Genomic DNA, 26,575 nt, shown 5'->3' with positions numbered 1-26,575 from the left:
GTAATTTATTATTCTTCTTCTTAAAAAGTTGTTTTGTTTATTTGTGAAACTTTGTGACTGGGCAAACTTTATTTTATATTTTGCAAAATATTTTGTAAGCTCTGTGGCAGTTTTGTTGGGTTAAGCTATTATAATGTCAATGGACCTGTAATGAAGCGAAGGCCCACTTACTTAGGAAGGGGAGTGTTAAAGGATAACATCCCTCATTCCTGCTGTCAGTCATCTGTAGCAGAGGCTTTATTTCCTCACTTAAAAACAAAATGAAGAACTCAGTATTGAGAACAAAATGGGGTGATGGTGACTAATACATCCCATGGGGAAGGGTGTTCCTCCTCTTGAGTCCCTGGGGAATGGGATAAGGTCAGAGAGCAAAGCTAGCTAGGGTAGGGTCATAAACTTAATTTTAATGTGTTAATAAGAATATGCTTACTTGTGACATGTTGCATTCTGTGGTATCTTGTAAAATATTTCTGATAGAACCAAACCATTCCAGTTGCATAATCTATGTCCCAGAAACCAACAAATTAACAAAAAGAAAAATACATGAAAGAGGACTCCAAAGAAAATATGCTTAGTGGTTTAAACAGTGCCACTAAGAGATTTTTAGTAACATTGTTTGTGTGTATATGTGTGTGTGTGTGCGTGTGTGTGTGTGTGTGTGTGAATAGCTGAGGGATTGTGAGTTTCCTTATTAAGAAAATTATAATCTATTTATTCTTGGGCAAGGCATTTCTCTAATTAGGGCACCATTTTTTTAAATTTGTGAATAAAATAAATGGACAACTCATGGAATTCCAAACTTTGACTTACAGCATTATTAAAATGTCTTGAACTTAAACCACGTGCAAAATTCCGAAATAGAAAACAGATAAAAGTCATGGGTGAGAGTCATAAATCCTGACTCACATGGATTCATATAAGCCACATGTTGTAACTTAAGAAACAAGCCACAAAAATTTTAAGGCAATTTCTAATATATATTCAAGAAAGAGATAATCCCTATTATATATTCAAAAAATTTAAAAAGAGGGAAGATTCCTAAAAGTATTTTATGAAACCAGTAGGGCATTGAAATCAAAACCATAAAGGGAGAATATGAGAAAGGGAATACAGTAGGCAAATATATTTATCAAAACTATAAAAACCCTAAATAAAATGTTATTAAATATACAACTATATTAATAATTATATATATGTGTTACATATATGCTTATATAGGTACACAGATATAGGAAATATGGTTTATCTCAAGATAAAAACTTTGATAAGTACTTTGCTAGTGTGACACTGAGAGTGAGGGAAACAGGCTTTTTCAAATGTTGGTGAGTGTGCAAATTGGTATGATCTCTATGGGGAAAATGTGTCTATATATCATAATTCTAAATGCATGCCCCTTTAATTTAGCACTTGTTATCTTTTCCAATAAATAGGCATACATTGTTAATTACAAATGAATAAACGTATTTCTTATAGTGTTATTTGTGATAATACAAGATTAAAGCAGACTAAGGGTCCTTCTTTAAAAGAATGATCAAATAAATCATAATGTATCAATCTAATGATATTCTGCAAAACTAACTTGTAAAACAAATGAAAGAAGCACAGAGTCTAGCAGACTCTTAGACTCTGAGCCACTATTCTCCTGTTCTAATAACCTCAGGGCAAGGTACCAGGCAACTAGGGATAACCCCTTTGTCCCAGAGACCCCAGACATTATTCAAACTAGCCAATCCTAAATCTATTTATCCTACCTCTCCTATTTCTTCCTACTGAAACCACATTAAAGGCTCTTGCCCATCTTTAACTCTCACTCCCTTTGCCTCCTGGCCACCCCTGGTGCCTCCCCACATGGCCATGTGTGCAGTGGCATGGCATCCCCTCTGAGACATGTGAGTAACAATCATTTTAATGTCAGTATTCTCCTGATCTGTTGGCCTCACCAGACTTGAATAACAATAAAATCTACATTGTAAAGCAACAGAGAAGGGAATCATTTTATTACCTGTCTTTCATAATTTTTACCATTATTTTACAATTTGTAGATATTACCTATTTAAAATACTTCATAAAAGAAGCTAAATGTCATGATTTAATCTCAACAATTTCTTACACATATTAATATTAGGCAAAATCTCAAAACAAATATATTATTGTTGCTGAAAATTGAAAAAAATATAATGTGAAAAGTGAAAAATATAATTTCTGGCAAAATCCAGAATAAAGTGTTGAACTATGTGCTGTTACTTATTGTCCAAGAAACAAATATATCCTTGTCAATAAAAATTTTAAAAGGACCTTACTGGGGGAAAGTACAAAATAGGAATAAAGGACATAAAAGAAAATGTGAAAAACACATATATAATGTTCAGATGTGTGCTGATTCAACGTGGCTAATAGCCAATTTTCCCCAAATTAATTCAGAATTCAATGCAATTCCAATTAGAATTCCAACCCAGTTGCTCATAGCATTCATAGGAGTGTAGAAGCCCAAGAATAAACAAGTTAATTTTAAAAAGATAACAAAAGGACTTACCTAATGGTATTAGGGATTATAATAAAGCTAGAATAGTTTAAATGGCATGGTTAGGCACAAGAATAGACAAATTAAGTGATAAAACTGAAGAAGGAGTCCAGTAAAAGACCCATCAGTGTAAGGAAACTTATATATGAAAGCCGTATTACAAATAGGCAGGAAAGTATGCATTCTAGTAAACAGCACTATTAAAATTACTTATCGATATGGAAGAAAAGTAAAATTAGATCTCTAACTCAAATCATGCATAGATACACTCCAAGATTTATATGAGCCAAATACAATTTAAAAAGCTTTTTAAACTTTTGGAAGAAATTATTGGTGAAACTCTTGATTACATTGGGAGGAGACATCATAAACAAAAAGGAAAAAAAAAACCTGGCTTACTGGGCCACTCTCCACCTAATCCTCAGGATAATCTTTTGTAGATCTATTAGGGTTCAAAAGAGCACTGGACTAGAAAACCTTAGTCTGACATTAGGTCAATGCAAAGACTCATCTGATTTTTATAAAATTTTGATGAGGAAAACAGGTAAGTATTTTCCCCATTTTACAGATGAGTAACTGAGGCACAGAATGAAGACTGATATTTGGGGGAAGTAAATGATTCAATAATCACAAATTTTATAAATATACCTCATGTTAAAATGTAGAAAAAATGTCAACCCTTATACATTCTGGTACTGTATGGCACTACAATTATTATCTAGTTTTTCAAGAGTTGTTTCATTTCATTTTAAAATATGGACTCTTTTTTTTTTTTTGCGTTACGCGGGCCTCTCACTGTTGTGGCCTCTCCCATTGTGGAGCACATGCTCCGGACACGCAGGCTCAGTGGCCATGGCTCACAGGCCCAGCCGCTCCGTGGCATATAGGATCTTCCCGGACCAGGGCACGAACCCGTGTCCCCTGCATCGGCAGGCGGACTCTCAACCACTGAGCCACCAGGGAAGCCCTGGACTCATTTTTAAATTCATAATATTTTGCTTCTGAAAATCTAACATCATATAGATTTGGAAGGAGCATCGTAACTTCAGTGAACAACATACAACAATTTCAAATGTGTGTTAGCACCAGCATAATATGCCTCATAACAACATAATTAAGAGCTACATCTCCACATGAGAAATCTTCAGAGCAAAATTAGCTCTAAGGATTTATTATAATATAAATGAGACTTGGATTGTGCCAAGATTCACCAGAGTTACAAACCATCTTCTGTGTGTTAGCATTCTTTCCCCCTTTGAATAGAAAAATGCAGTCAAAGATACTACAAATAACCCTCATTAAGAGTAAGATGAATAAAGCTTTTATAGCTGTGTAGAAGAACACACTGGATCTCCTATATTGATTACTCTGTCAATAAAACAAACAATCTTCAATACAGGAGTGGTTCAATCGCAAATATCCATCAACTGGCTGGGTAAGTGCTGTGAAAATGTTTTATACCAAATAGTCCAGTCAAAAATTCTGGTGTATAGATTAGCCTGTGAGCTCCCTGAGGAAAGAGGTTTGTTTTCTTAACTCTTTTCAAATATCCCATAACCACATAGAGCCCTGATGCATAAAAAAGTTCAAAAAATATAAAATTGGTTTTCTGCACACTAAAGAACAGTACTTTGTGATGTATCTAGCCCAAGGTCTTTTTCTTTTGTCTTTTTCTTTAAAACAAAATTTTGACTTTTAGCAAAATGTTACTCTGTTACTTATAGTTTTTAAATCTAACATAATAAAACTTTACTATTTATGTAAGCACCTATGATATTCCAAGGCCCAAATTGGGAGATTATTCATACATGTTATATCATGTAATTTTCATGACAACCTATGAGGTAGGTCTTATTATTTTTCATTTTCAGGTGAGAAAACAGAAATGCAAATAGGTTAAGTAGTAAGTTGCCCAAATTCACATGGCTAGTGTGAGTTAGCGGGGAATTCAGTCCTTTTCTTAATGATTTAATCATTATGCCTAATAGATGGATTCTCAGTAATACAGTCAGGTTTCCTTTATTTTATATTTGATATTTAAATCACTTTTAATTTTTAAAAGGCAAAAGTACTGACTTCCCATACTATGAGCTTCTGTACATTTGCCATGCATTGCTGTTTCCTGGCCTCTTAAAGCATGTTTTTCTTGTTATGCTCAGTGTCTTCAAGTATCTCAGATATCATCATAGGCCAAAGGAATAAAACCTTCCACCATTCTGTTTAATCAAGCTCTCTAATTGTTCCAAGAACTGCCTGTTCTCATCAAGTTTATTCTTAAAGTTATTGGTAATCAGTGTTGCTGTGAAATTAGAGATAGAAATCAAATTATGAGAAACTGAAGTGAGCATACTTTTAATTATTTATATTTAATATATTTGATTGTTTGTATTTGTCTATGAAAATCTCCCTGAATAAGCAAGCTAATAAATTGCCTTTATTCTAAAATATGATTCATATCCAGTGAAAATTTATTCCTATTTTTGAAATTAATTCTATAAGGGAAGATGAATTAAAATGCATAATTCTTAAAACATAAGAATAAAGGACTATTTACTTGTTAAGGGTTAGACTGATTATTTGACTCTATATACGTGTATGTAGATGTATACATACACTCATATGCAGTGTATGTAGAGATAAATCTCATGTATTTTTGCTGATATGACTCTTCAGTTAAGGATTATTTAAACTGGTTAAAAAAAAGGACAATTATGATGATGATTTGCCTATTCTTTGAGATAAATTTTTCATTTTAGGAGTTGGGCTTTGTCTGTTTTGGTTTCTTTGCATTTTCCAATTTTTAGTTTAGATCTGGAATTTAGAAACTAAAGAAAAATTGCCCCCCCACAAAAGAAAGCAAGGAAATATGCAATGAGATGCTTAAAGAAATAAGTATACTCATTTCACACAAGTTTCTATTAATATGTTTTTCTGAAGCAATTCTCTATTTGATCATTCTTCACAATTATTTATTTCTAACAAAAATAAAAGTGCAGTTCTTGCCACAAAGATACAAATTTCTTGAATTTTTATTTCACTCTGTACTTAAGGAGAAAATTTCTTCTCCAAACTAATTTGGATATTTTTTTCTATTTTATTGTACTGGCTTTAAAGTGCTTCAGTTTGAAAGTTCTGTCATTAAAAAATAAGCTTTTTGTATTTGGGAATGTTTCAATTTTAACAAAATTTGAAGCTGTGCTATATTGCAAATGATTTTACAAAATAGTGTCTGGATACTTTTAAAAAATTATTTCAAAAATTGCATATTTCGATTGGTGAAGGACTTTTACATGCATTATCTTTTTCAATTTTCATAACAACTCTGTAAGGAAGTTACTAAGTTCATTTCTAAAATGAGAACATAAAAGTTGAGTAATAAAGGGTTTTGCCCATATGGTTACTAACTGGCAAAACTACAATGATCATTAATTTAATTAATTTATTAAACCAATAAAAAGTTTTGTCTACAACCTACTGAAAGTCCTTTTGGATGTGGTAAACAATCTGTCTACTCAGCTACCCTTCATCATTTTAGTATAGCAAACATAATGATTGGTGGGACTAAACCTACTGTTAGCTACAAGGATTGGAACACTATGGGCCTTTCCAGTCAATGAAGTCCCATCTCCCTTGTTATTGCTAGTGCTAGTTTCCGTTAGGGGTTTATAACCCTGGTTCATGTCAGTCAATAGCCACAATGACTGTCTCAGAAGTAGGCACCTAGGATTTTTGGTTGTGGTTGAAACCTTGGATTTTCATTTGATATTTGATGACGAGATTCTTGCAATCTTTCTGAACCTAAGCAGAGAAGCATGTTGTTTCTGGAGTGGACGTTAGCCATCAACAGAAACAAGAGAGCAAGGTGACACTTGAACAAGGTAGAGCAGAGCAAAACAAACTTTGGTCCTTGGATATCACCAGTTGAAGGTACTGGATCAAACAGATGTTGATTGTTACCACACTTCTAAATTTGCAAGTCACTTGGGTTAACTACCTCCATTGTTTAAGCCATTTTCTGTTAGCTTTTCATTTACATATAACTTAAAGACAAAGACAAATTCTAATATTATGTTATCTCCTCAGCTTTAAAAAAAAGTTGCTTTTTATTATATACAAAAGCAAGTAAAAACATTATCTAATTTATAGTCATAAGATTTTTAATTTATTAAGATAAAATGTTTTATTGATCTTAACCATGTATCTTGCTATCAATTCTTTACTTCTGACTCCTTGCAGTCCAAGACATGTTAAGCAGCAGTTCTTGCTCAAATAAGATTGCTGTAGATGGTAATGAAATTCCCAAACGGCCTTTCTGCAGGACTTCAGTTTCTGCCAATCACTCTCATTGATCACAGCTGAAAGTATCTTTGTCTTAAGACAGTTACCAGCCTGAAAATTACCACCCAAAGCTAAGGACACTTATTTGGATTAATGACAAAATGACTAATGAAGACTGGTCAAATATATACATGTCCACATTTAGAAGAAAATCCATAAAGGAGCTTTGCTGAGCTGGATAAAATAAATGAATGAAGTATTCAGCTGAGGCCATAACCCACCTAAGCAACTGGTTAAAAACAGCCAAATAAAGGCAGAAGTGACTTGTGCCTGTAATGGAGCCCCTACACCCTATCAACATAAGCTTGGAACCTAGAAATCCCAGAATGTCAGATTACAGGGTAGAAATTTGAATCTTTAAATTAAAATGTAATAGGTTTTCAAGAATCAAGTAAACAGATGCCAAATCTAAGCAGTGATGCATATAAAACTCAGCATGCAATCTGAATAAAAGGGAGAAATCATAAGCTGAAAAGGTAAGGATTGAGATACCTTAAAAGATATATATGTAAGCTCAGACAACAATGTCATTTAAGAACTTCAGCTCCATCCTTCCCTCTAAATTTCTTATGGCCAATTTTAATATGTAGAACTATATTTTGTATATCTGATACTCAGCTCCTTTCATTCTACTCCTCCATCATTCTTTAACTAGCATCTGTTATCTGAAGCATGCCATTCATCTGATGCATTAAGTTTTAGGTTGTGGTTGCTTTGGATCAGATAAGGGTAGAAGTTACGGAGTGAATGTGGGTTGAGGGTACTGTGTTATCAATATCTCCAGAGGTGCTTATATAGTACTTTTTTTCACTTAATTTTTTTCATACACCACAATTCACTCTTTTAAATGTACAAGTTTATTGAATTTAGATAATTGTATGCAGTTGTGTAACTACAAACAAGGTACAGAATATTCCATCACCCCCCAAAACTCCCTAATCCTTCCCCTTCTTAGTCAGCTCCTCATCCCCATAGCAAAGCAGGAAGCCTGGCATATATATACCAGGGAATATTGCTCATCCATAAAAGGAAATGAAATTGAGTTATTTGTAGCGAGGTAGATGAACCTAGAGTCTGTCATACAGAGTGAAGTGAGTCAGAAAACGAAAAAGAAATACTGTATGCTAACACATATATTTGAAATCTAAAAAAAAAAAGGTTCTGACGAACCTAGGGGCAGGACAGGAATAAAGACACAGACGTAGAGAATGGACTTGAGGACATGGGGAGGGGGAAGGGTAAGCTGGGATGAAGTGAGAGAGTGGCATGGACATATATACACTACAGATGTAAAACAGATAGCTAGTGAGAAGCAGCTGCATAGCACAGGGAGATCAGCTGGGTGCTTTGTGACCACCTAAAGGGGTGGGATAGGGAGGGTGGGAGGGAGACACAAGAGGGAGGGGATATGGGGATACATGTATACATATAGCTGATTCACTTTGTTATACAGCAGAAACTAACACAACATTGTAAAGCAATTAAACTCCAATAAAGGTGTTAAAAAGAAAAACCAAAATCCACAAAGCAAGTACATTAAAATACAGTTGTTCCTCAGTATCCACAGGGGATTGGTTTCAGGCCCACAGCAGATACCAAAATCCTCTGATGCTTAAGTTGCTTATGTAAAATTACATAGTACAGTTCTCCCTCCATATCTCAGGTTCTGCATCCACGTATTCAACAAACTGCATATAGAATGAAGAACCCGTGGATATGGAACACCAGCTGTAGACTGATGACAATTTTATTTCCAGATTAGACAGAAAATTAAATAATATTTGTTTGGACAGTTTGATTAATCTATTATATGAATTAATTAACATTACCTTTGACATTTGGCATTTGCAACTACACACTGTTCCCAGTGTTGTAAAAAGTACATAGTAGGTGCTCAATAAATATTTATGAAAGGAATAAACATATGACTGAACGTATTTGCCCAGATGGTTTCTGCAAACTGTAATAAATTTAAAACGCTGGTTTAGAAAGAGTATTTTTTAATGCAACCTGTACTTATCTGTTTTTATAATTATTTGACCATTTCAGTTGATATTAATGGTATAGTTAACTAAAGCCCCATGTTATACTTTCCGGTAGCTGAACTCAGCTCCAACCCTGGAGTTCTCAAGAATTATTGTGACTGAAGTGCTGATGGGGAGACTAACATATCCTCTGTGAGTCTAGCATTGTCTAATCTTGGTTACAATCTAATGGATCTCAAAGAGGGCATACATTTTCAAGAATCAAACCCACCCAGATGATGTGACTGTGTGATAGACATGAAAATTTGTGGCATTTCTCTCATACCTGAAGGGCTGGGTTTGTTTGAAACAGACAAAATTCCTCAATTATTGGGGAATTTGATGTCACAATATATATAACCTGATAACCCTAAGAGGCTGTAAAATGTGAAATGTAGTATTAATAGAAAGAAAATAAAAGGAAATATAAGATTTGGCCACTCAAGAAAACCTGAGTTTGCTCGTATCCTGGCTTGCCACTTACCAGATTATTATTCAAGATATTCTTTTGTTCATTCATTCAACAAATATTTCCTGAGTGCCAACTATGTGCCCAGCGCAGCTCTAGTCTCTGAGCATGCAGCAACCAAACATATTCTCTCCCCTCAAGGACATTACATTCTTGTGGGAGAAATAGCCAACAGTTTAAAAATAATTTCATAAAATACCTATTGCCATGAATAAAAAATAATATGATAGACATCGATGCATGTGGTAGAGAAAAACGGTATACAGGAAATTAGACATGGAGTATTTGAGGCAATACCATTGTGAATGCATAAGCCTGTGTTTTCTTCAAGCCTAAGCAGTTATCATGTGAGATAAAATCAGAATGATGTGAAGTCAATTAAATGAAGTAAACAATTAATGAACTAATCAAGTTTATTTCCCTATAAAGTTGGGATTATAATATATACTTTGTGAACTAGTTCTGCAGATTATGAAAAAATATGGGATGTGAGTCTTGTGGTGATTGGCATATACCAGGACCTTAAAAAGTAACATCATCTTAAGATGATGTTTACAATAGTGGTTGATGATGGCAGTACAATTAGTAGTCAGTATTTAAAAACAGTAGATCTTAAAAAGGGGTATTATTACTTGGAGAGGTAGTTCAGAGCAGAAGTTTTTATTTGGAATCTGTTTCCAGAACTGTGGTCCTCTTTTTCAGTTTCTCTACTTGTCTGGAAACTTACAAAACTTGCAGGTCTCAGAGTGGAACCCACCTTCCTTATCATGTTCTCATACCCTGAGCTGACCTGATTGGCTATAGATGTGTTAATTTTGTCCTGCCAAACCCTGGATTGGCCTGGCTCTGTTGAATGGGATTTATGTTATAGAATTATCCTTATTATTGAAGCCTAGATCATTAGTGTCCTCACCCACTTACTGGCTGCTTAGTGGTAAACCTTGAATACAGTGTCTTCTTTTTATCTGCAGTTCATTCATTTTGCTGCCTATAATACGTTTTTAAGTGCTAAGGGCAGCCTTCAGTGGTGAGAGAGCACATGTTTGAGATTACTTGAGTGTCCAATAAGATGGAAAGAGCTAAGAAAATTATGAGAACTCTGGATGGGACAGTGTAAGGTAAAGCACAGTCCACTAATTCAAAACTGCATGACTTTGCCCTACGCAGTACACAATCATAATGAAATTATATTTAAACCAGATGTATAAAGAGCTTTAATATAGTTAGGAAAGTCAAAGGAGGATCATCTTGGTTAATTGTAACATTTTTCTTTTTTTAATAAATTGTTGGTATTCAATTTCAGAGTCTGCCCTTAATTATTCAGAACAAAAGTGTCTAATTTCTGCCAGGAGCCAGCTTCCATTGTAGAACGTGTCCCTCTGTCCCCAACAGAGTGCACTCTTTTCTTATAAACCAGGCACATATTTTCAAGAATATAACTCTAAGGATTGGCAGATTAGTAGTTTACCTGCCATGTTGATGTTTCAGGGCTGAGGCTCTAACTCTAGAGTATTCTCTTGATTTTTAGGTAAACTAAGTATAAAAATGTCTTGTCCCAGTGAAACCCACACAAGGCAGTGTCTGCTTAGTTTTTTGCAAAGGCAATTAATGACTACTTCTATCTTCATTATTTCTTATTTCTTGCTGCAAGAACACCCCCCAGTGCCTGGCATCTAAAAGGAAATCAGAATATGAATGCATTCTTGTGGAGTAGTTAGAATCTTAGAACAGAAAGTAAATAGTAATGGCATTCAGTCAATGTGGTGTCATCCAAACAAAAAGAGAGGATTTTAGTGACTAATAATGCACAACATTTTTTTCTATTACCTACTCTTTCAGAAAAAAACTCCTTTCAATCAATTCATTTAGAAATTGTCCCAATTATTGTCTTCACATTCTATGTATGTGCAATATGTATGTGATAAAATAAAATTATTCTAAAATTTGGAAGAAATAAAATTACTGACCTAAGTTACACAAAGCTAAGTATAATATTTTCAAATTTGGATAGCATCTTTAAAATTGTCTACCTGGAGCCCAGCCCTCCCTACCTGCCACAGATATTTATGCCCCTTCATTTTAATTTCAAATTCCCTAGTACTGTTATTCTTGCTGATAAATCTTGGTCAGAATTATTCTTCAAAATACCTGGGAGGTAAATAATGATGTTATTTTACAATTGGGCCTGAGAAGGAGGAGATGCTATCTTTAGAATCAAAATTAACATTTACTGTTGTGAATTTCAGGCTACAAAATTGATCATGAACAAAGTAACAATAAAGAAGTAAATATTTTGATATGCCTTATTTGGCTTAGGTAGAAAACTATTGTTCATAAAATACTTTTTCTGGATGGCAAATATAGTATGAGAGTGGCTGTGGCCAACTTACATTTGCGTGTTATATAACACATACACGCAGAGGAATCTTTCAAACAGTGTTGGGTAATGTTAAATAAAGCAAGACAGATAAATATATACACTATAGAACCATTTCTATGGAGATTTTAAGACATGCCAAATTCAACGATATTGTTTTTATGGACATATATGTGTGATAAATCTATTTCAAATAGGCAAAGGAAGGATAAAACATAAAAAACCAAATTCAAGATAACGGCTACTTCTTGAATGGGGGAGAGAAGACGATGAGATTGAACTGGGGAGCATACTGAAAGACTATTTCTTAAGGTAGACAAGTTCAGGTTCAAGATGGTGATGGAAGAGGTCCTGAACTCACCTCCTCCCAAGAACACTCCAAATCTACAGTTACATAAGGAACAAAACTTTCTCTGAAAAAAAAAAAAAAAAAGCTAAAAACTGGCTCAGCAAGACCTATGCAAGAGCAGGCCCACATGGAAGCAGGTGAGAGAGGTTGGGACACAATCCTGCCAGAAACCCCACTCCTGGCACAGCTACCCACTGGCCCCCAAATCAGGAGGGGACTCAAAACCGGAGCTTCTCCCTGAGGAGCGAAGCGTTTGAACCCCACTTCCGGCACAGCCAACTTCTAAGACCTACACCAGAGAAACAGGCCCCCAAAACATTTAGCTTTGAAAACCACGCAAACTTGTGCCCATGAGACCCACATACCTGTAGCATTCTGAGAAGATTCTGACAGGGCTCCCTCGCAGGGACTCACCCAGCCCGGCCCGGTGTGGAAGCGGCAGATCACGGTGCACAGAGACATCATGTGGGAGAAGCTCCTTCACTTGCAGAGGCGTGTGGGCCTGAAGGCAGGCGTCTGATTTGACATCCACTTGGGGGCCCGCTGGGATGCTCTCAGCGGACAGAGAATGGAGGGCGCTATCTTTGTGTGCTCCAGGGCGCCAGGATCTCCCCAGGGAAGATTGTACGCAAGTATGCTGCCCAGTTTTACGTCTGGTGCCCCGTTTTTCTGTGACTACCACCAGGAGACAACTCTACATCGCCTGGCACAGGTGGCAGTCCTGCAGGACTGTATATATTGGCATACTCTAACGGCTGGTGCCTGGGACTTCCCTGTGGTCCAGTGGTTAAGACTCCCGGCTTCCAACACAGGCGGCGGCGCAGGTTTGTTCCGAGGGGGGAACTAAGATCCCACGCGCCGCGCTGCGTGGCCGGAAAAAAAAAAAAAAAAAAAAAAAAAAAACTGCTTCCTGAGGGTCTGGCTTCCAATTGGCCTGAATCAAGTTGCTGACTGAAATCTTCCCCTTTGCGACACTGCTAGGTCTTCGCACGCCCTCACGCCCTCAGCTACTGGGAGGCACTAAAAATTAAATAGGCTGGGCTTTCCTGGTGGCGCAGTGGTTTAGAGTCCGCCTGCCTGCCGATGTAGGGTACACGGGTTCGTGCCTGATTCGGGGAAGATCCCACGTGCTGCGGAGTGGCTGGGCCCGTCAGCCATGGCCGCTGAGCCTGCGCGTCCGGAGCCTGTGCTCCGCAACGGGAGAAGCCACGGCAGTGAGAGGCCCGCGTACCGCAAAAAAAAAAAAAAAATTAGATAGGCTGCTTGGACAATCACAAAGTTATGACGGACAACCATGAGGCAAGGTTGAAGGATAAGATTTATCTCCTATACGAGGCCACTCCAAGACTGGGAGAGGTGGCTGTCTTACCAAATGCATCGAAACCAACACAGAGAGTCAAGCAAAATGAAGAAACAAAGGAATGTGTTCCAAACGAAAAAACAAGGTAAGGCCTCAGAAAAAATCCTTAAAGTTAGTGTACTCACAAGTGTTTATATTACTATTATATACACCAATTATGTGTAACTTATTTTATATATTTAAGTTACTTTACATATCTAAGTGATATATGTGTAATTAACTTTATATATTTACCATATTACTTTATATAATTCAAATATTGCTTAATTAAATGTAACAAGCTAATACATAAAATTAAAACAGGTTAGAAGATAATTTAATGATATACACTTTTGTTTAGGAAGTTTCCAACCTTGGGACTTAAAAATATAAATCTGATTTAATGCTTTTCTTTAACAATATTACCAACACTTTTTTTGTCGTAAGATTAAAGAGAAGTTTAATTCCTAAATGTAGGAGACTTTTTTCTGTGTAATGACCTAAGACTATATGAGAACGCACAATAATGTACCTTATTTAAGAAAACATATGCTTTATTTTTACACTCCTCAAAACAATTATTTTCACAATTTTTCTAAATCGGATCTATGATTTTATGGTTAAAATTAATGAAGAGAAAGTAAGTCCCCTCTCTGACAATAGTTTAACCTAAAGTTCTCTGAATAATTCAGTCACTACATCTCTAAACAGAGAAGCTTGGTCTAATAGATGTCAGCCATCTCTAAAGTTCTGTGGGCTAAGCTGAAAGCCCTCAAGTTTGATATTTAGCCTCTCACTGTCTCTCCTTTCTTATATGGTGTTCTAAGAAACATTTATCAAAATTTGTTTTGCTTTCCAGAATGAAACCAAAGGTATGGAAAGCACATTCGTCACTGGATAGCTTCAGAGGACACAGTGTTCTCCAACTACATCTCATATGGAGGCAGATGTCTTCTTTAAGCTGGAGAAATGAGATAGAGAACGACAAGAACAAAGGTCAGACTCACAATTCATATCTGTGTTTGCTTTCTTCACCTTTCTAGTCTGGTATTTTCAACAGCCTCTAAGCCTATTATTCCTGTACAAACCAGTGTATTTCAAGTGTTCTTTGCTTTTGGATAACATGAGACACCTTTAAGTGAGAGCAAGAATCTGTAGGAATCTCTAACAATGATAATTTCATAATGTAGAATTGTATGCCCTATTGCACATGGAGGGTATGTGTGTCTGTGTCTATCTATGTATGTGTATGTCACCAGCAATGATGGCGGTGGGGAATAGAAACAATTTTATTTCACATCACATTAGCAATTTATATACCAAAGAAAGGATATAAATGATGCAAAATATAATGAGCAGTCTCATTAGCTAATCTCCTGTGAGCTGTTCTCCTGTGTTATCCTAAGTTTCAAATCTAATACAAGTAAGGAAACAGTCCTTACTAAGAGCATTCTGTTCTCAGGTGCTGCTTGGCACTTTCACGTGTGATCACATTTAATCTTTACAACAACTCCAACAACCAGTTGATTATATTACCAGGGAAAATAGATTAGGACTCTGCAGCTTAAGTAACTTTCTCAAGGTCACAACTGATGGTGACAAAGCAGACTCCTGAACTCAGGTCTAAGTCAAAAGTACCTGCTTTCCCACTGACTCTGGGAACATCCAATAACTTTAATTTAATCCTCTAAGTAAGATTCTTTCTACATTTTTATTTAGTACCTATGTGGCATTTGAATGTTTAAAACTTTAATGTAAATCCATAATTAGTAGAATAACTTCCATTGAAGCTATAAAATCATTGCAGTTTATATTTTTTTTATCCTTAATGTGCATACATTGTGTTCCCAACGAGTTGTTATTACTGATTTGAAAACGTTTGTTAGTATTTCTATTTGTGCTGGAAAATTATCTGTGACAAGAAGACATATTCTTGGAGGTACAGAGCTCACTTTCATCAACCTATCAGACAGGGATTAATTCATCCAGCTTTAATAAATGTAATAACCCTGATCTTGACAATGAAATTAGTAGTGTAAAGAAGATCTAATTGTTTTTTATACAGGCATTCTGTTTCCTTGCTTCCATCTTCAGACTGTTAGCCCCTTGAGAACAGAGACTATGTCTTTTTTCCTTTTGTCTCCTTTTGTGTTGGCATATCTCATGGCATGTATTAGATATTTAAAATTTAAATTATTCAATTAATACTGCTTGAGATGTTTCTGTGCATTAATTTGATTGAAGGAAAGTGATATTACTGTATGTAATGATAAAAATTGATGTTATAAACTTTAATATTATATATAGTATATATCAATATATAATTAATATATTAAGATTTACTAGCAAAAGAAAGTATTAGGTGATAATTTAATTTGTCTCAGTTTATCTTTTCTCAGTGTTTTGTGTAGCATTTTTCAACTGTCACTTCCCTGATTTGATGAGTAATTTGGATAGACCGTAGTACCCCAGGTACCCAGTTTTTGGTAGAGCGCCAATCTAGATGTCATGGTAAAGATATGTGTTTAGATATGGTTAACACTTAAATCAATAGACTCTGAATACTTTTGAGGAAAGTAGATTACTCTCCGTAATGTGGGCCTCATCCAGTCAGTTAAAATTTTTTAGAATAAAAGATGAAGATCTCTGAGGAAGAAGAAATTCTGCCTTTAGACTCAAGTTAAAACATCAACTCTTCCTGGGTCTCTAGCCTGCCAGCCTGCCCTGCAGATTTCAGATTTGCCAGCCACTACAATCCTGTGAGCCAACGCCTTAAATAAATACATCTATATCTGTCTATATCTATCCTATATCTATATATTTAGACACACAGACACACACATCCTATTTATTCTGTTTTTTTCTCTAGATAATCCTGACTTCTATACCTGCTATGGAGACAGTATTTTATCACCCTTAATCCTAGTCCTTTCTTTGACCTTCATTTAGGACAGAAGCAGTAACTCTTTCTTTGTAGTCCTCTCCCTTTCTCCTTTCTTATGCCTAGCATCCTGAGAAGAAAACATCTATCTGTTATTGTTCCAAAGTCTAACAGGTATTATGGGACATGCTGGTTTCTCTAAAGCAACCTACTAGAAATAAGGTAGACCTAGAATTTAAAAACCAGCTCGATCCCTCACTAGCTGCATAGCCCTGAGTAAATTAAGCCGGTTCAGTTATTTTTGAGACAGGGTTTCTATAACCATTAAAAATAATACACGAGAGGTAAGGTCCTTAGCATGAGGTTAAAAAGAAATGATTGATATTAGCTATTTCCTCCAGTCAGTAAAATAAAATGTTAGTGAAAGATTTCCAGATATTTTATTACTACTGCTATAGTTATACTGCCTACAATTGATTGTGACTGACATTGCTGGGTCATTTTACATTGACGGTTTTTAAATCCCCTTATTAAAGATAAAATAAGGTTGATGAGTCGAGTTCAAGATATTTTTCTGGAGCAGATTATATGATGAAAGAGTAAAAAGATCATGAAGAAGATTCTAGTGTGTAGGAATTGTTTTGTAATGGAAACCTACTCCTTTAACACAGATACTTAGTTACAAACTATGTTATACAGCCAAGGATATTGATTGAGGACTTTTTGTGCTGTAACAAATTCTGTTTTAAATGTCTCTTCTAAAGCCTTCTATCTTAGAACATATCCCAGCAAGTAGGCAGCACTTTCTGTGGTGCAGTCAGAATAGTTTTCAGCTGAACCTCTCTTTTTTCTTTAACATTTATCGCTGCGGGCCATGTCTCCACAGTCTCTTCAGAGCAGAGTGACTCAGACAAAGCAATGTTTACATCTACCTTTGGCTCATCTGTCTTTACATGCAGTTTTAACTCCTTCACCTGTCGTAATCCAAAATCCTGCAGACAGATTCATCAGTGTGATTCATCTCCTTCACATGGATGTCTCAGCTCCACTGCTACTGCAGTCATCCCTGCCTTACATCATGCTCAAATATGATGAAAGGAAACAGAAGCAAAGACATTTATCACAGATACTAAAGGGTTCCACCTTCATGACTGAATGGTACAGTTTATGCATTAGTCACAATAAATATAACCTGTTTACTGAAATCTGAATTATGGTCCTAAACTTCTGATTTTAAAGCTGAGACTTTTGCGAGAAGTTGCTTTTCTATACCTTACTAAAAGGCGTGGTATCACACCCACCATTGACTACATATCCAAAAGATATTTAACACTTTCTTTCTTGCTAAATAAATACAGATTTTGTTTGGCTGCTAATGTTTCTGTCACAGGGTGTTTACCATTCATTTTATGGAGGCGATGGTTTCCACAGTGAGATGAAGGGGGATCTTTTTAGAATATTCTGAGAAAAATATCCCTTCTTGGTAAAAATGGAAAGCCACACAGAGAGAAACCCATTTAATCCCTGCTCCCTTCTTTCCTGTTTGGGATGCTGTCCTGTGAGAATGTAATACCTGGAGATACAGCTGAAATATTGGGACCATGAAGAAATATACTGACAATCTTCTTTACACATTGTGGAAAAATGTGATGCCTCTGAGTTATTCACATTATTGCTAAGTGATTGTACCAAGACTAAATCTTTCTAATGTAGATTTCTCATTGAGTGACACAGAATCTATTTTGTTAGATCTGTTTTAGTTGGAGATGGTGTTTCTTGCAGATGAAAACTTTCCATTGATAAGTATGGGATTTTGTTCCGTCCTTGCACCTTGGAGAGGTGTGAGACCTTGGCTGATGGATTGATGCCAGGAAGTAGCTTAGGGAGGCAGAGCCGGGTCAGGAGGAGGAAGAAATCTGAGGTCCAAAGAAAACAAAAATGCCTGTGGCTAAGTGTTATTCTATTTTTTTAATTTCTTTTTTAACTAATTAATTTATTATTTTTGGCTGTGTTGGGTCTTCGTTGCTGCGCGCAGGCTTTTTCTAGTTGCAGCGAGCAGGGGCTACTCTTCTCATTGCGATGGCTTCTTTTGTTGCGGAGCATGGGCTCTAGGCACGCAAGCTTCAGTAGTTGTAGCGCACAGGCTCAGTAGTTGTGGCTCGCGGGCTCTGGAGCGCAGGCTCAATAGTTGTGGCGCACAGGCTTAGTTGCTCCATGGCATGTGGGATCTTCCTGGACCAGGGCTTGAACCTGTGTCCCCTGCATTGGCAGGTGGATTCCTAACCACTGCGCCACCAGGGAAGCCCTAAGTGTTATTTCAAATCACAGAAATCTCATAGTTTTAAGCAAAGGGAAAACAATGTTTTACATATAGTCCAGTAGGTACATTTGAATCTTGGTATAAGAGGCAAACCAAACCATCCAGAAAGAGGAACAGATACCAGAGCAAGATCAAGTAAGGAGGTTAAATAAATCCAATGAAAAAGCTAGGATGACAAAGACTGGTAGTAATTGGATTTCTTTCTACCCACAAAGGAGTTAGTGATTCTACCTTGATTAAGAGAGATGTGTGTATTCTTGTTTCTAAAACCCCAATACCCTTTCAATTCCTCTTTGACTCATTACACACATGCTGTTGAGTAAAGGAGAGGGCTCATAGGCATCAGAAAGTTTCAAATATATAATTCCCTGGTGTCTTTTTAAAGATCATCAGAAATGTCAGCCTTCTTGTTCAGCAAATGAGATGCCAAGAATATACATAGGACATTTCCTTATACTGTGCTTTATAGAGTCAAGTCAAAAAGCCTTTCCTGAGAGTCTTCTATGAACTTGGCCCTGGGACTGTTACATCTTTCAGAAGAGTAGCAATACCATATTGTATAAGGATTTTTATATAATCCACACAAACTTAAAGTAAAGGACACTCTTTCCCTTAAGCTAGCTTATTCCTTTAAAAGTGATCTTGCACATTCAGAGTCTGTAGTTATTTCTCTAGCGTAAGAGTAAATAAACATCCATTGCTTTTCCTCCAGAGTGTAGTCATCAATAAGATTTGACTGGGCTTTCTAAAGTATAGAAATCTTCACTTAGAAATGAAGTATTATTTATCTCTGTGTCATTTGTCAAGGCCTCTTGGAATATATGCTGCTACATCAATTTGGGTTATTAGTTCAAGCAACAGAAAACAACTGTAGCTAATATAAACAGAAAATTTATTCACAGGTTATCAGACAGCTCTTAGACCCTCTAGGAGATACATAGAACCAAAGTAGGGATATATATATATATATATATATATATATATATATATATATATATATACAGCAGAGGAACAATGCTATAAATTACGGTGCAGTGCTGCCCTGGCACAGGCATTACTATTGTTGCCCCTGGGAAAGGACACCAGAGCTTGCTCCATAGATATTGGACAATGGCACTGCCTTTGGAATGATCACCCCTGATGGTTCTGCAATCTGGTTTACCTGAGGCTGCTAATGCCAGCCTCAGCAGAAGAGATCCTGGACAATCCTCAATCCTTTGTGTCAATAGCATATTACTCAAATCTTGGGGTGAATGCCTGTGATTGGCAGACACAGTGTTGTGACAGTTAGCCTTACTGCTGGAGTGGTCAGGAGAGTAAATATCTAATATTTTGTATTTTGATAGAGGGCTTTGTTTCGTAATGAGGAGAGTTCCTAAATGTTGCAAAGGAATTCAAATTCTCAATTGCCAAAAGAATGGCAACTATCCACATAGCAGCTAATTATCTTTTCCCTTTTACTACTGATTGTTTGCTTCAGTTATAATTTTCTGTCTTTTGTGAGAAAAATAACATATGGATACAATACAACTGACACATTATTAATGAGGAAGTATATTCAGAGGGTGCTTAACTTGTCAGGTAAGTGGTTCAATCTTGATTCCAAACTATGGAAGACTTCAAAACTCATGCTATTTCCCTGATTGCCTTCTGTGGCCAAGGACACACATTTAAGAGTTTTGGTTGTGATTATTAGTAAAGTTTAAATAGAGTATACAGTAAACAGGCAATGAATCTATGTCCTGATTTTGTTGACCTCACCCTGGACCTGGATGAGACAAGTGGGTATTGGTCTTATGTCTATTCACTGGGTGATTTCACAGCACCTTCCAGCAGAACTCAAGTCAGAACTTCACATGAAACTGACAGTAATGGTTTGAGTCAAATGAATAGACTAGTATTATAGGATAACTTGTGTCTTTCCAGACCTGGGACTAAAGCAGCAATGACATTCATAAAGAGTACCCTGGTAGTAAGATATGGAAATCTGTGAGACTAATGAATGTCAGTGAGAGGTAGAGAAGGTTATGTGGCACATAGGAGGACCATATTTGGCAGCCTGTGTGTAAGAACATCCAGAGATTTACTAAACCAGCCAAGTTATAAGAGAGGCTTCCTTACAAGTGTTTCTGGTTACAGCATAGCACTCCTCTCTTTCTGCTGATACAAGAAAAATACGCTCTCCTCTTCCCTTTAGATTTTATATTAACTCTATACGGACTTGGCTACATAAATTGCAGGGCTTAGTGCAAAATAAAAATGTAAGGCTCATTGTTCACAAAGCAGCAAAAAGATGCTGTTAATGATACTAAAATATGAAATGTCTTCCTTTCTTCAATGCACGCTCTCTTTCTCTACTTGTCATAGTGGTTTTTAATTATTATTTAATAATATTCTAAGTAAAGAAAAACCAAAACTTTAAATTATTAGCATGAATTTTACCGTTAACCTTTATTTTGTATAATGTTAGTTTTAAATGCTTTATATTTGTTCAAATTTTTAAATGCTTTAGATATAATTTTACATGTTTTAATGTTAAACTATTAAGGGTTTTAAATAAGAACCCTTTTTTTTAATGTTTTAAAAGTTATTTTTAAAAGTTCTAAATAATACTTCACTCTTGTGCAGAATCACTGAAATTACACAACTTGTGTTTCAGAGCTCCCGCATGCATATGTGTTTTATTCTTACTATAGCAGTGGAAATGCACAAACTTTACTCGGTTCTTATTTCACCTCTTGATGCATGTCCTGCTGATAGTCTCTACCTTCAGCTTACTGATGAGTAAAGGACTGAAAAGAAAATGAACTACAGGTTGCCCTATTTTCCCCTTTTGTTTCTTTCTGTTGTCTTTTCCAGATCACTGATTGACTAGTACAGGAAAACTAGATGAATAAGAAAGAATGTGACCAGGTTACTTGGTTATTCATGTTTCTTAGAACACCATTGCCATCTTTCTGGATCTGAAGCAAGTCTCCCCACCCCTGACTTAGGTAGTAGACATAACATGCTGACCTTGTGCTAACTTTGATTATCTCCAAACTCATGGATCTCCCATAATCCTGTGCTCATAGAGCATCATGAGTGATATACACAAAAGGTGGAAGCAAGGAAGCAAGACCAGGGTCACACATATTGTGCCTATCTTCTCTGTCCTCATGCATGTTCCATTGTTCCATCAGACTATAGACAGAAAAAGACAAGTTCAAAGATAAATGTATCAAGAATTTAAAGGTGGCCTGTAAAGCTACCCTGATTCCTCTGTAAGAGACTCCCAAGACAGCTTATTTTGTGTTTATGTTGTTGTACTGAAATATTAGTCATTGTTCTCCCTCTCTCTCTCCCTTACCCCTCCCTAGTTCTCTCCTTCCTAACCCTTTCATTCTTTTCCTGGTACATCACCATACCGGCCTAACTTCTTAGGTGGAGAAAATGGGGAAAGTGAAAGTAGGAAGAACCAGAAGATAATTAGAAGTCTTGAGTACTCTGAAATCACACTCTTCCCTCACATCAACTCCAGTTTTGGCCAAATCTTGTATGCATACACAACTAAAATCATTTTTTATTTGTGAATATCTCTGTAATGTCCCTTAATAAGAAACCCTCAGAGAACTCCACCAGCTGGAATTCCATATATGCTCTGACATGCTGCAAATCTGTAAAAGACAAGGAATTCTGTTCACTCTGGTCTGCCTCCTCCGTTCCCCTACCCCAGACCCCCGGCCACAGTATCAATTGTATGTGTGCCACATGTGTACAGTTTACATAGCTGGATGTTGTCAAATTTCATCCATCTGACAGATACTTACTGTAAAATTTCCATTCCTGTAAATGAAAAGTTCTTCTGAAAACATAGGTGTATTCAGATGAGAAGATAACTTTGAGTTTACAGATCTATAAAGCATATGAACTTGGCATTTTGAAAAGACAGAAATACCATGCTTCATATGATGTGTGTTCCTGCAAAGTTCTATACAAATCAAAGTGTTACAAATCAGATTTTAAGTGAGTTCAAGGAATGTACTATTTAAATAAATCTTCTAGTGAATTCATTTGTAAAAGGGTAATCATTCTCTAATATGTTTTCTTTGGGCATTTATAATTTTTATTTATGGAGATTTTCCTGTACATATTTTTAGATAAGCAAATCATTTAATTAATACCATGTATATATTTTACTCTATTTTGAGTATCTATAATAAAACTATGAAGGTGCAATTTGTTGAGCTCTTAACAGGTGCCAGACAAAACATTTTGCATAGATTATTTATTAAATACTTGTAACAACCTATGTGGTGGATATTGTTATCCCATTTTAGATATGAAAAAACCAAGACTTAGATGGTTTAAATGATCTACCCAAAGGCAGGAAAAATTTAATGCCAAGCCTAAAGTCTCATGCTGTATTATATAGATTTATTATTGTAGTTCTGTAAATAGTCTAATGCATTTTGCCTCTGCTTATGTATAGTGAATGAGTTATCCCAATAGAGAACTGAGCACCATTCATAAGCATTTTCAACAACGCACAGTGGGATTGTGATATTACTAAATGAGACAGAAATAAAATGTACGTTGTAAAGGAAAATGCTTTTACAGTACTTACAGACTTTTCTCCTGGTTGATATCACAGATTTTAAAAATGTGCAGATAAACTCTGGGCATCTATTTCAGAGAATCATTGTGCATTTCTAAAACTGTGTATGTGTTTGGAAGTGGATATTTAAAACCACACAGAAGGCTTCAGTTTGACTGCAGAGCTTAGAGCTGCCTGATTATAAGCAGGTCCAGATGCCACCCTTTGCTCATGAATGACATTGTTTCTCAGACAACATCGTTCATTTTTTGCTATCATTTCCTAGGCAAATGTAAGCTTCTAAGTAAAGCTGTGTTTTTTGTTTTTTTAAATTTCCAATCTAACCAAATATACAGATATTTTTTCATCCTCAGTCCTGCAATTAAAATTTAAAGATTCAATTTTGAAACTTTACACATCACATTTATTTATTTGTATCAAGAAAGAGACATTCCTTTTTAAAAAATAATACAGAAGCAGATTTTGTATTTTATTAACATGCTATAATATTTTAAGTTGGAATTTATGGATATTTTGCTGAGATTCATTTTTATATTACCATTTATAAATACTTGAGTACTATTCTATGCTTATTAATATTGCTTTGAGGTTTGTTGGTTCCTAGAGGTGAGGAATAGACATCTTTCACATCAAAACACTGTAAGATTTATAATTATGAATTGTGATGGTGATGGTAGCAATAATATTGGTGGTGGTATTAGGGCACATTGTGTGTGTGTGTGTGTGTGTGTGTGTAGAAGTCAGTGTGTGTGTGTGTGTGTGTGTGTGTAGAAGTCAGTGTCAACATTTTCCATTCTCAAGATTTCTGTTAATCAAAATTGACTCCCATTAGCTGTATAATAACATAAAAATATCTGGCCAGACATTTACACACATCTTTTATCGTATTATAGTTTCTAACTTTCCTGGTTTTGATTTTGAAATGCCACAGATTATAAGTATGGCACTGATTTATTAATGTTTTACTTTCAGAGAAAAATGAACATTACTATATTTAAAATGTCACTAGATCTTAGAAAAATTTGAATGTGGGAAAAATTATTTAGATCAAAGAAATTCAATATGTGTTTATCTCCTCAATTATACAGTGAGCTTCTTTAGGGCAGGAATTGATTGTTTTAATTTCCTTTCATTATTTTCAGATAATGAAAAAATAGGCAAATATTACAAATCAAAGAGATGTGCCCTAGTATTTTTTTAAAAAAGAAAAAAGTTTTGTTTTGGTGTTTGATGACTTTTAGTTTTGTTTTTAAAGGATGAATATTTTTAGTTTATGTGATTGTGGTACATGAAAATTATTGGGTGCATCTAAAGAGCTAACAATTATGTATAAACTAAGGTCCAAGGATATATTGTATAACAGAGAATATAGCCAATATTTGTAGCCAATATTTTTTAATAACTATAAATGGAGTATAACCTTTAGAAATTATGAATCACTATATTGTGTACCCGTAACTTATATAATATTGTGTATCAACTCTACCTCAGTAAAAGAAAAAACCAAGATCTATGCACAGGAGGCTCAGGCCCAACTCACTGTTGTACATCTGTGACTAAGCACAGCACTGAGAGGAAGGTTGTCCTAATTGTACACCTCAAATAACCACTGGAGCCTGGGATGGACACCTGCATTGGTGGCACTGGCAGGTTCCAGGGCATGGGACTCAGTTCTAACCACATAAATGAGACATGTTTGCAGCAATATAAGATGATCCCTTGGGATGACTTGGCATCAGCTGTGTCAATCAGCCTTTGGCTTTGACATCAGCCAGGATTTGTGTAGCACAATGGCTTGTTCTGAAGCAACAAACTTCAGGCGGCAGGAGGAGTTTTAGAATCCTGCAGAGTCAAGGGGTATATTGGAGTTCTGAATTCACACTGGTTCTTTGGCATGAATAGCACTTCTTTCTGGATGTATCTAGGGAAAGATGCATTAGGTGGAAGGCTTGACAATGGAGATGTGAGTTTGAGTGGGCTCAAATGTTACACTTCAGAATGTTAAATAGAGGACAGTTATTCACACCTTAAACTATAAATCAGGATACCCCAGTCTTTATATATTAATGCACTGAATTCTCACAATAATATTAATATATGTAAAGTGCTATCATTGTGCTACTTTATATATGAGAAGTCTTTGAATTGGAAAAGTTAAGTAGCTTGCCCAACATTATATACTAAAGTGTTAGCTTTGAACCCAGGTTCACCTGACTAAATTCTGGACTTTTTGAGTGCTATGTTTTACTGTTTACAATAGTCATTGTCTCCTTCCTGAGGGAGATGGAGGGGATGTTTTAAGCAGTTATTTCTACTGCTTTCATCACTGCTATTTTGGATGCATTGTCTTCCAAATTTTTACCTTGGCTTGCCACAAGGGGGCATGCTTAGAATTCTGAGGACAGATGGAATAAGATCAACACTCAGCGGGAGGAAATCCTTGATTTCCCCCTAGACCAGTGACTCTCAAAGTGTATCCCCCAAACCAGCAGCATTAGCATTACCTGAGAACTTATTTAGAATGCAAATTATTGCATTGCTTAGCAATCTACTGTATCAAATTTCCAGGGATGGAGCCCAGTAATCTGTGAATGTGTAAACAAGTCTTCCAGGTGATTCTGATGCATGGCAAAATTTTAGAAACAGTGCACTGTTGGTTTTCTTATAGTAAATATGTATTTTTATTCATGAATGTTAGTTTTTCTTTAATTTTTCTACACTTTGAGAGCCACTACTTTAGAATAGATTATCATTTTCAAACTGAGGATCATGACATATTAGTGTACACATAATCAATTTAAAGAACTTGTAGAAAGAATATATAAGAGAATATCAAAGTATAATACACTTTGTAAGGGAAAAGTTCCTTTGTGAAATTCTGTTTTTACGTGGATCATTATGTAAAATGTGTCTTTCCTGTGGGTCGCGGTTAAAAAGCTACTGAATGCTTGAAAGCAAAATGAGATACACTCTCTCTTTTTAAAATTTTATTTTATTGAAGTATAGTTGATTTACAATGTTGTGTTAATTTCTACTGTACAGCGGTGATTCAGTTATACATACATATATATGTATATATACATCCTTTTCCATATTCATTTCCATTATGGTTTATCACAGGATATTGAATATAGTTCCTTGTGCTATACAGTAGGACTTTGTTGTTTATCCCTTCTATATATAATAGTTTGCATCTGCTAATCAGAAACTCCTAATCCATCCCCTTCCCCCCCCGCTTGGCAATCACAAGTCTGTTCTCTATGTCTGTGAGTCTGTTTCTGTTTTGTAGATAAGTTTGTTTGTGTCATATTTTAGATTCCACATATAAGTGATATCATATGGTATTTGTCTTTCTCTTTC

At 35.7% G+C, this 26,575-nt stretch overlaps 1 protein-coding gene across 1 annotated transcript in view; it reads right to left on the bottom strand.

Annotated features, from left to right (window-relative positions):
• LUZP2 (leucine zipper protein 2) overlaps nt 1–12,540 on the bottom strand; it is a 514,848-nt gene extending 502,308 nt beyond the window's left edge. Inside the window, 1 exon segment of the mRNA XM_032641180.1 lies at nt 12,444–12,540. Coding sequence (XP_032497071.1) covers nt 12,444–12,540 — 97 coding nt within the window.
• Nucleotides 12,541–26,575: the final 14,035 nt, after the last annotated feature.

The sequence above is a fragment of the Phocoena sinus genome, chromosome 8, assembly GCF_008692025.1.
Source record: "Phocoena sinus isolate mPhoSin1 chromosome 8, mPhoSin1.pri, whole genome shotgun sequence".
Lineage (NCBI taxonomy): Eukaryota > Metazoa > Chordata > Mammalia > Artiodactyla > Phocoenidae > Phocoena > Phocoena sinus.
The sequence above is the reverse complement of the archived record's forward strand: the minus strand, read 5'-3'. Positions and strand labels throughout refer to the sequence as shown.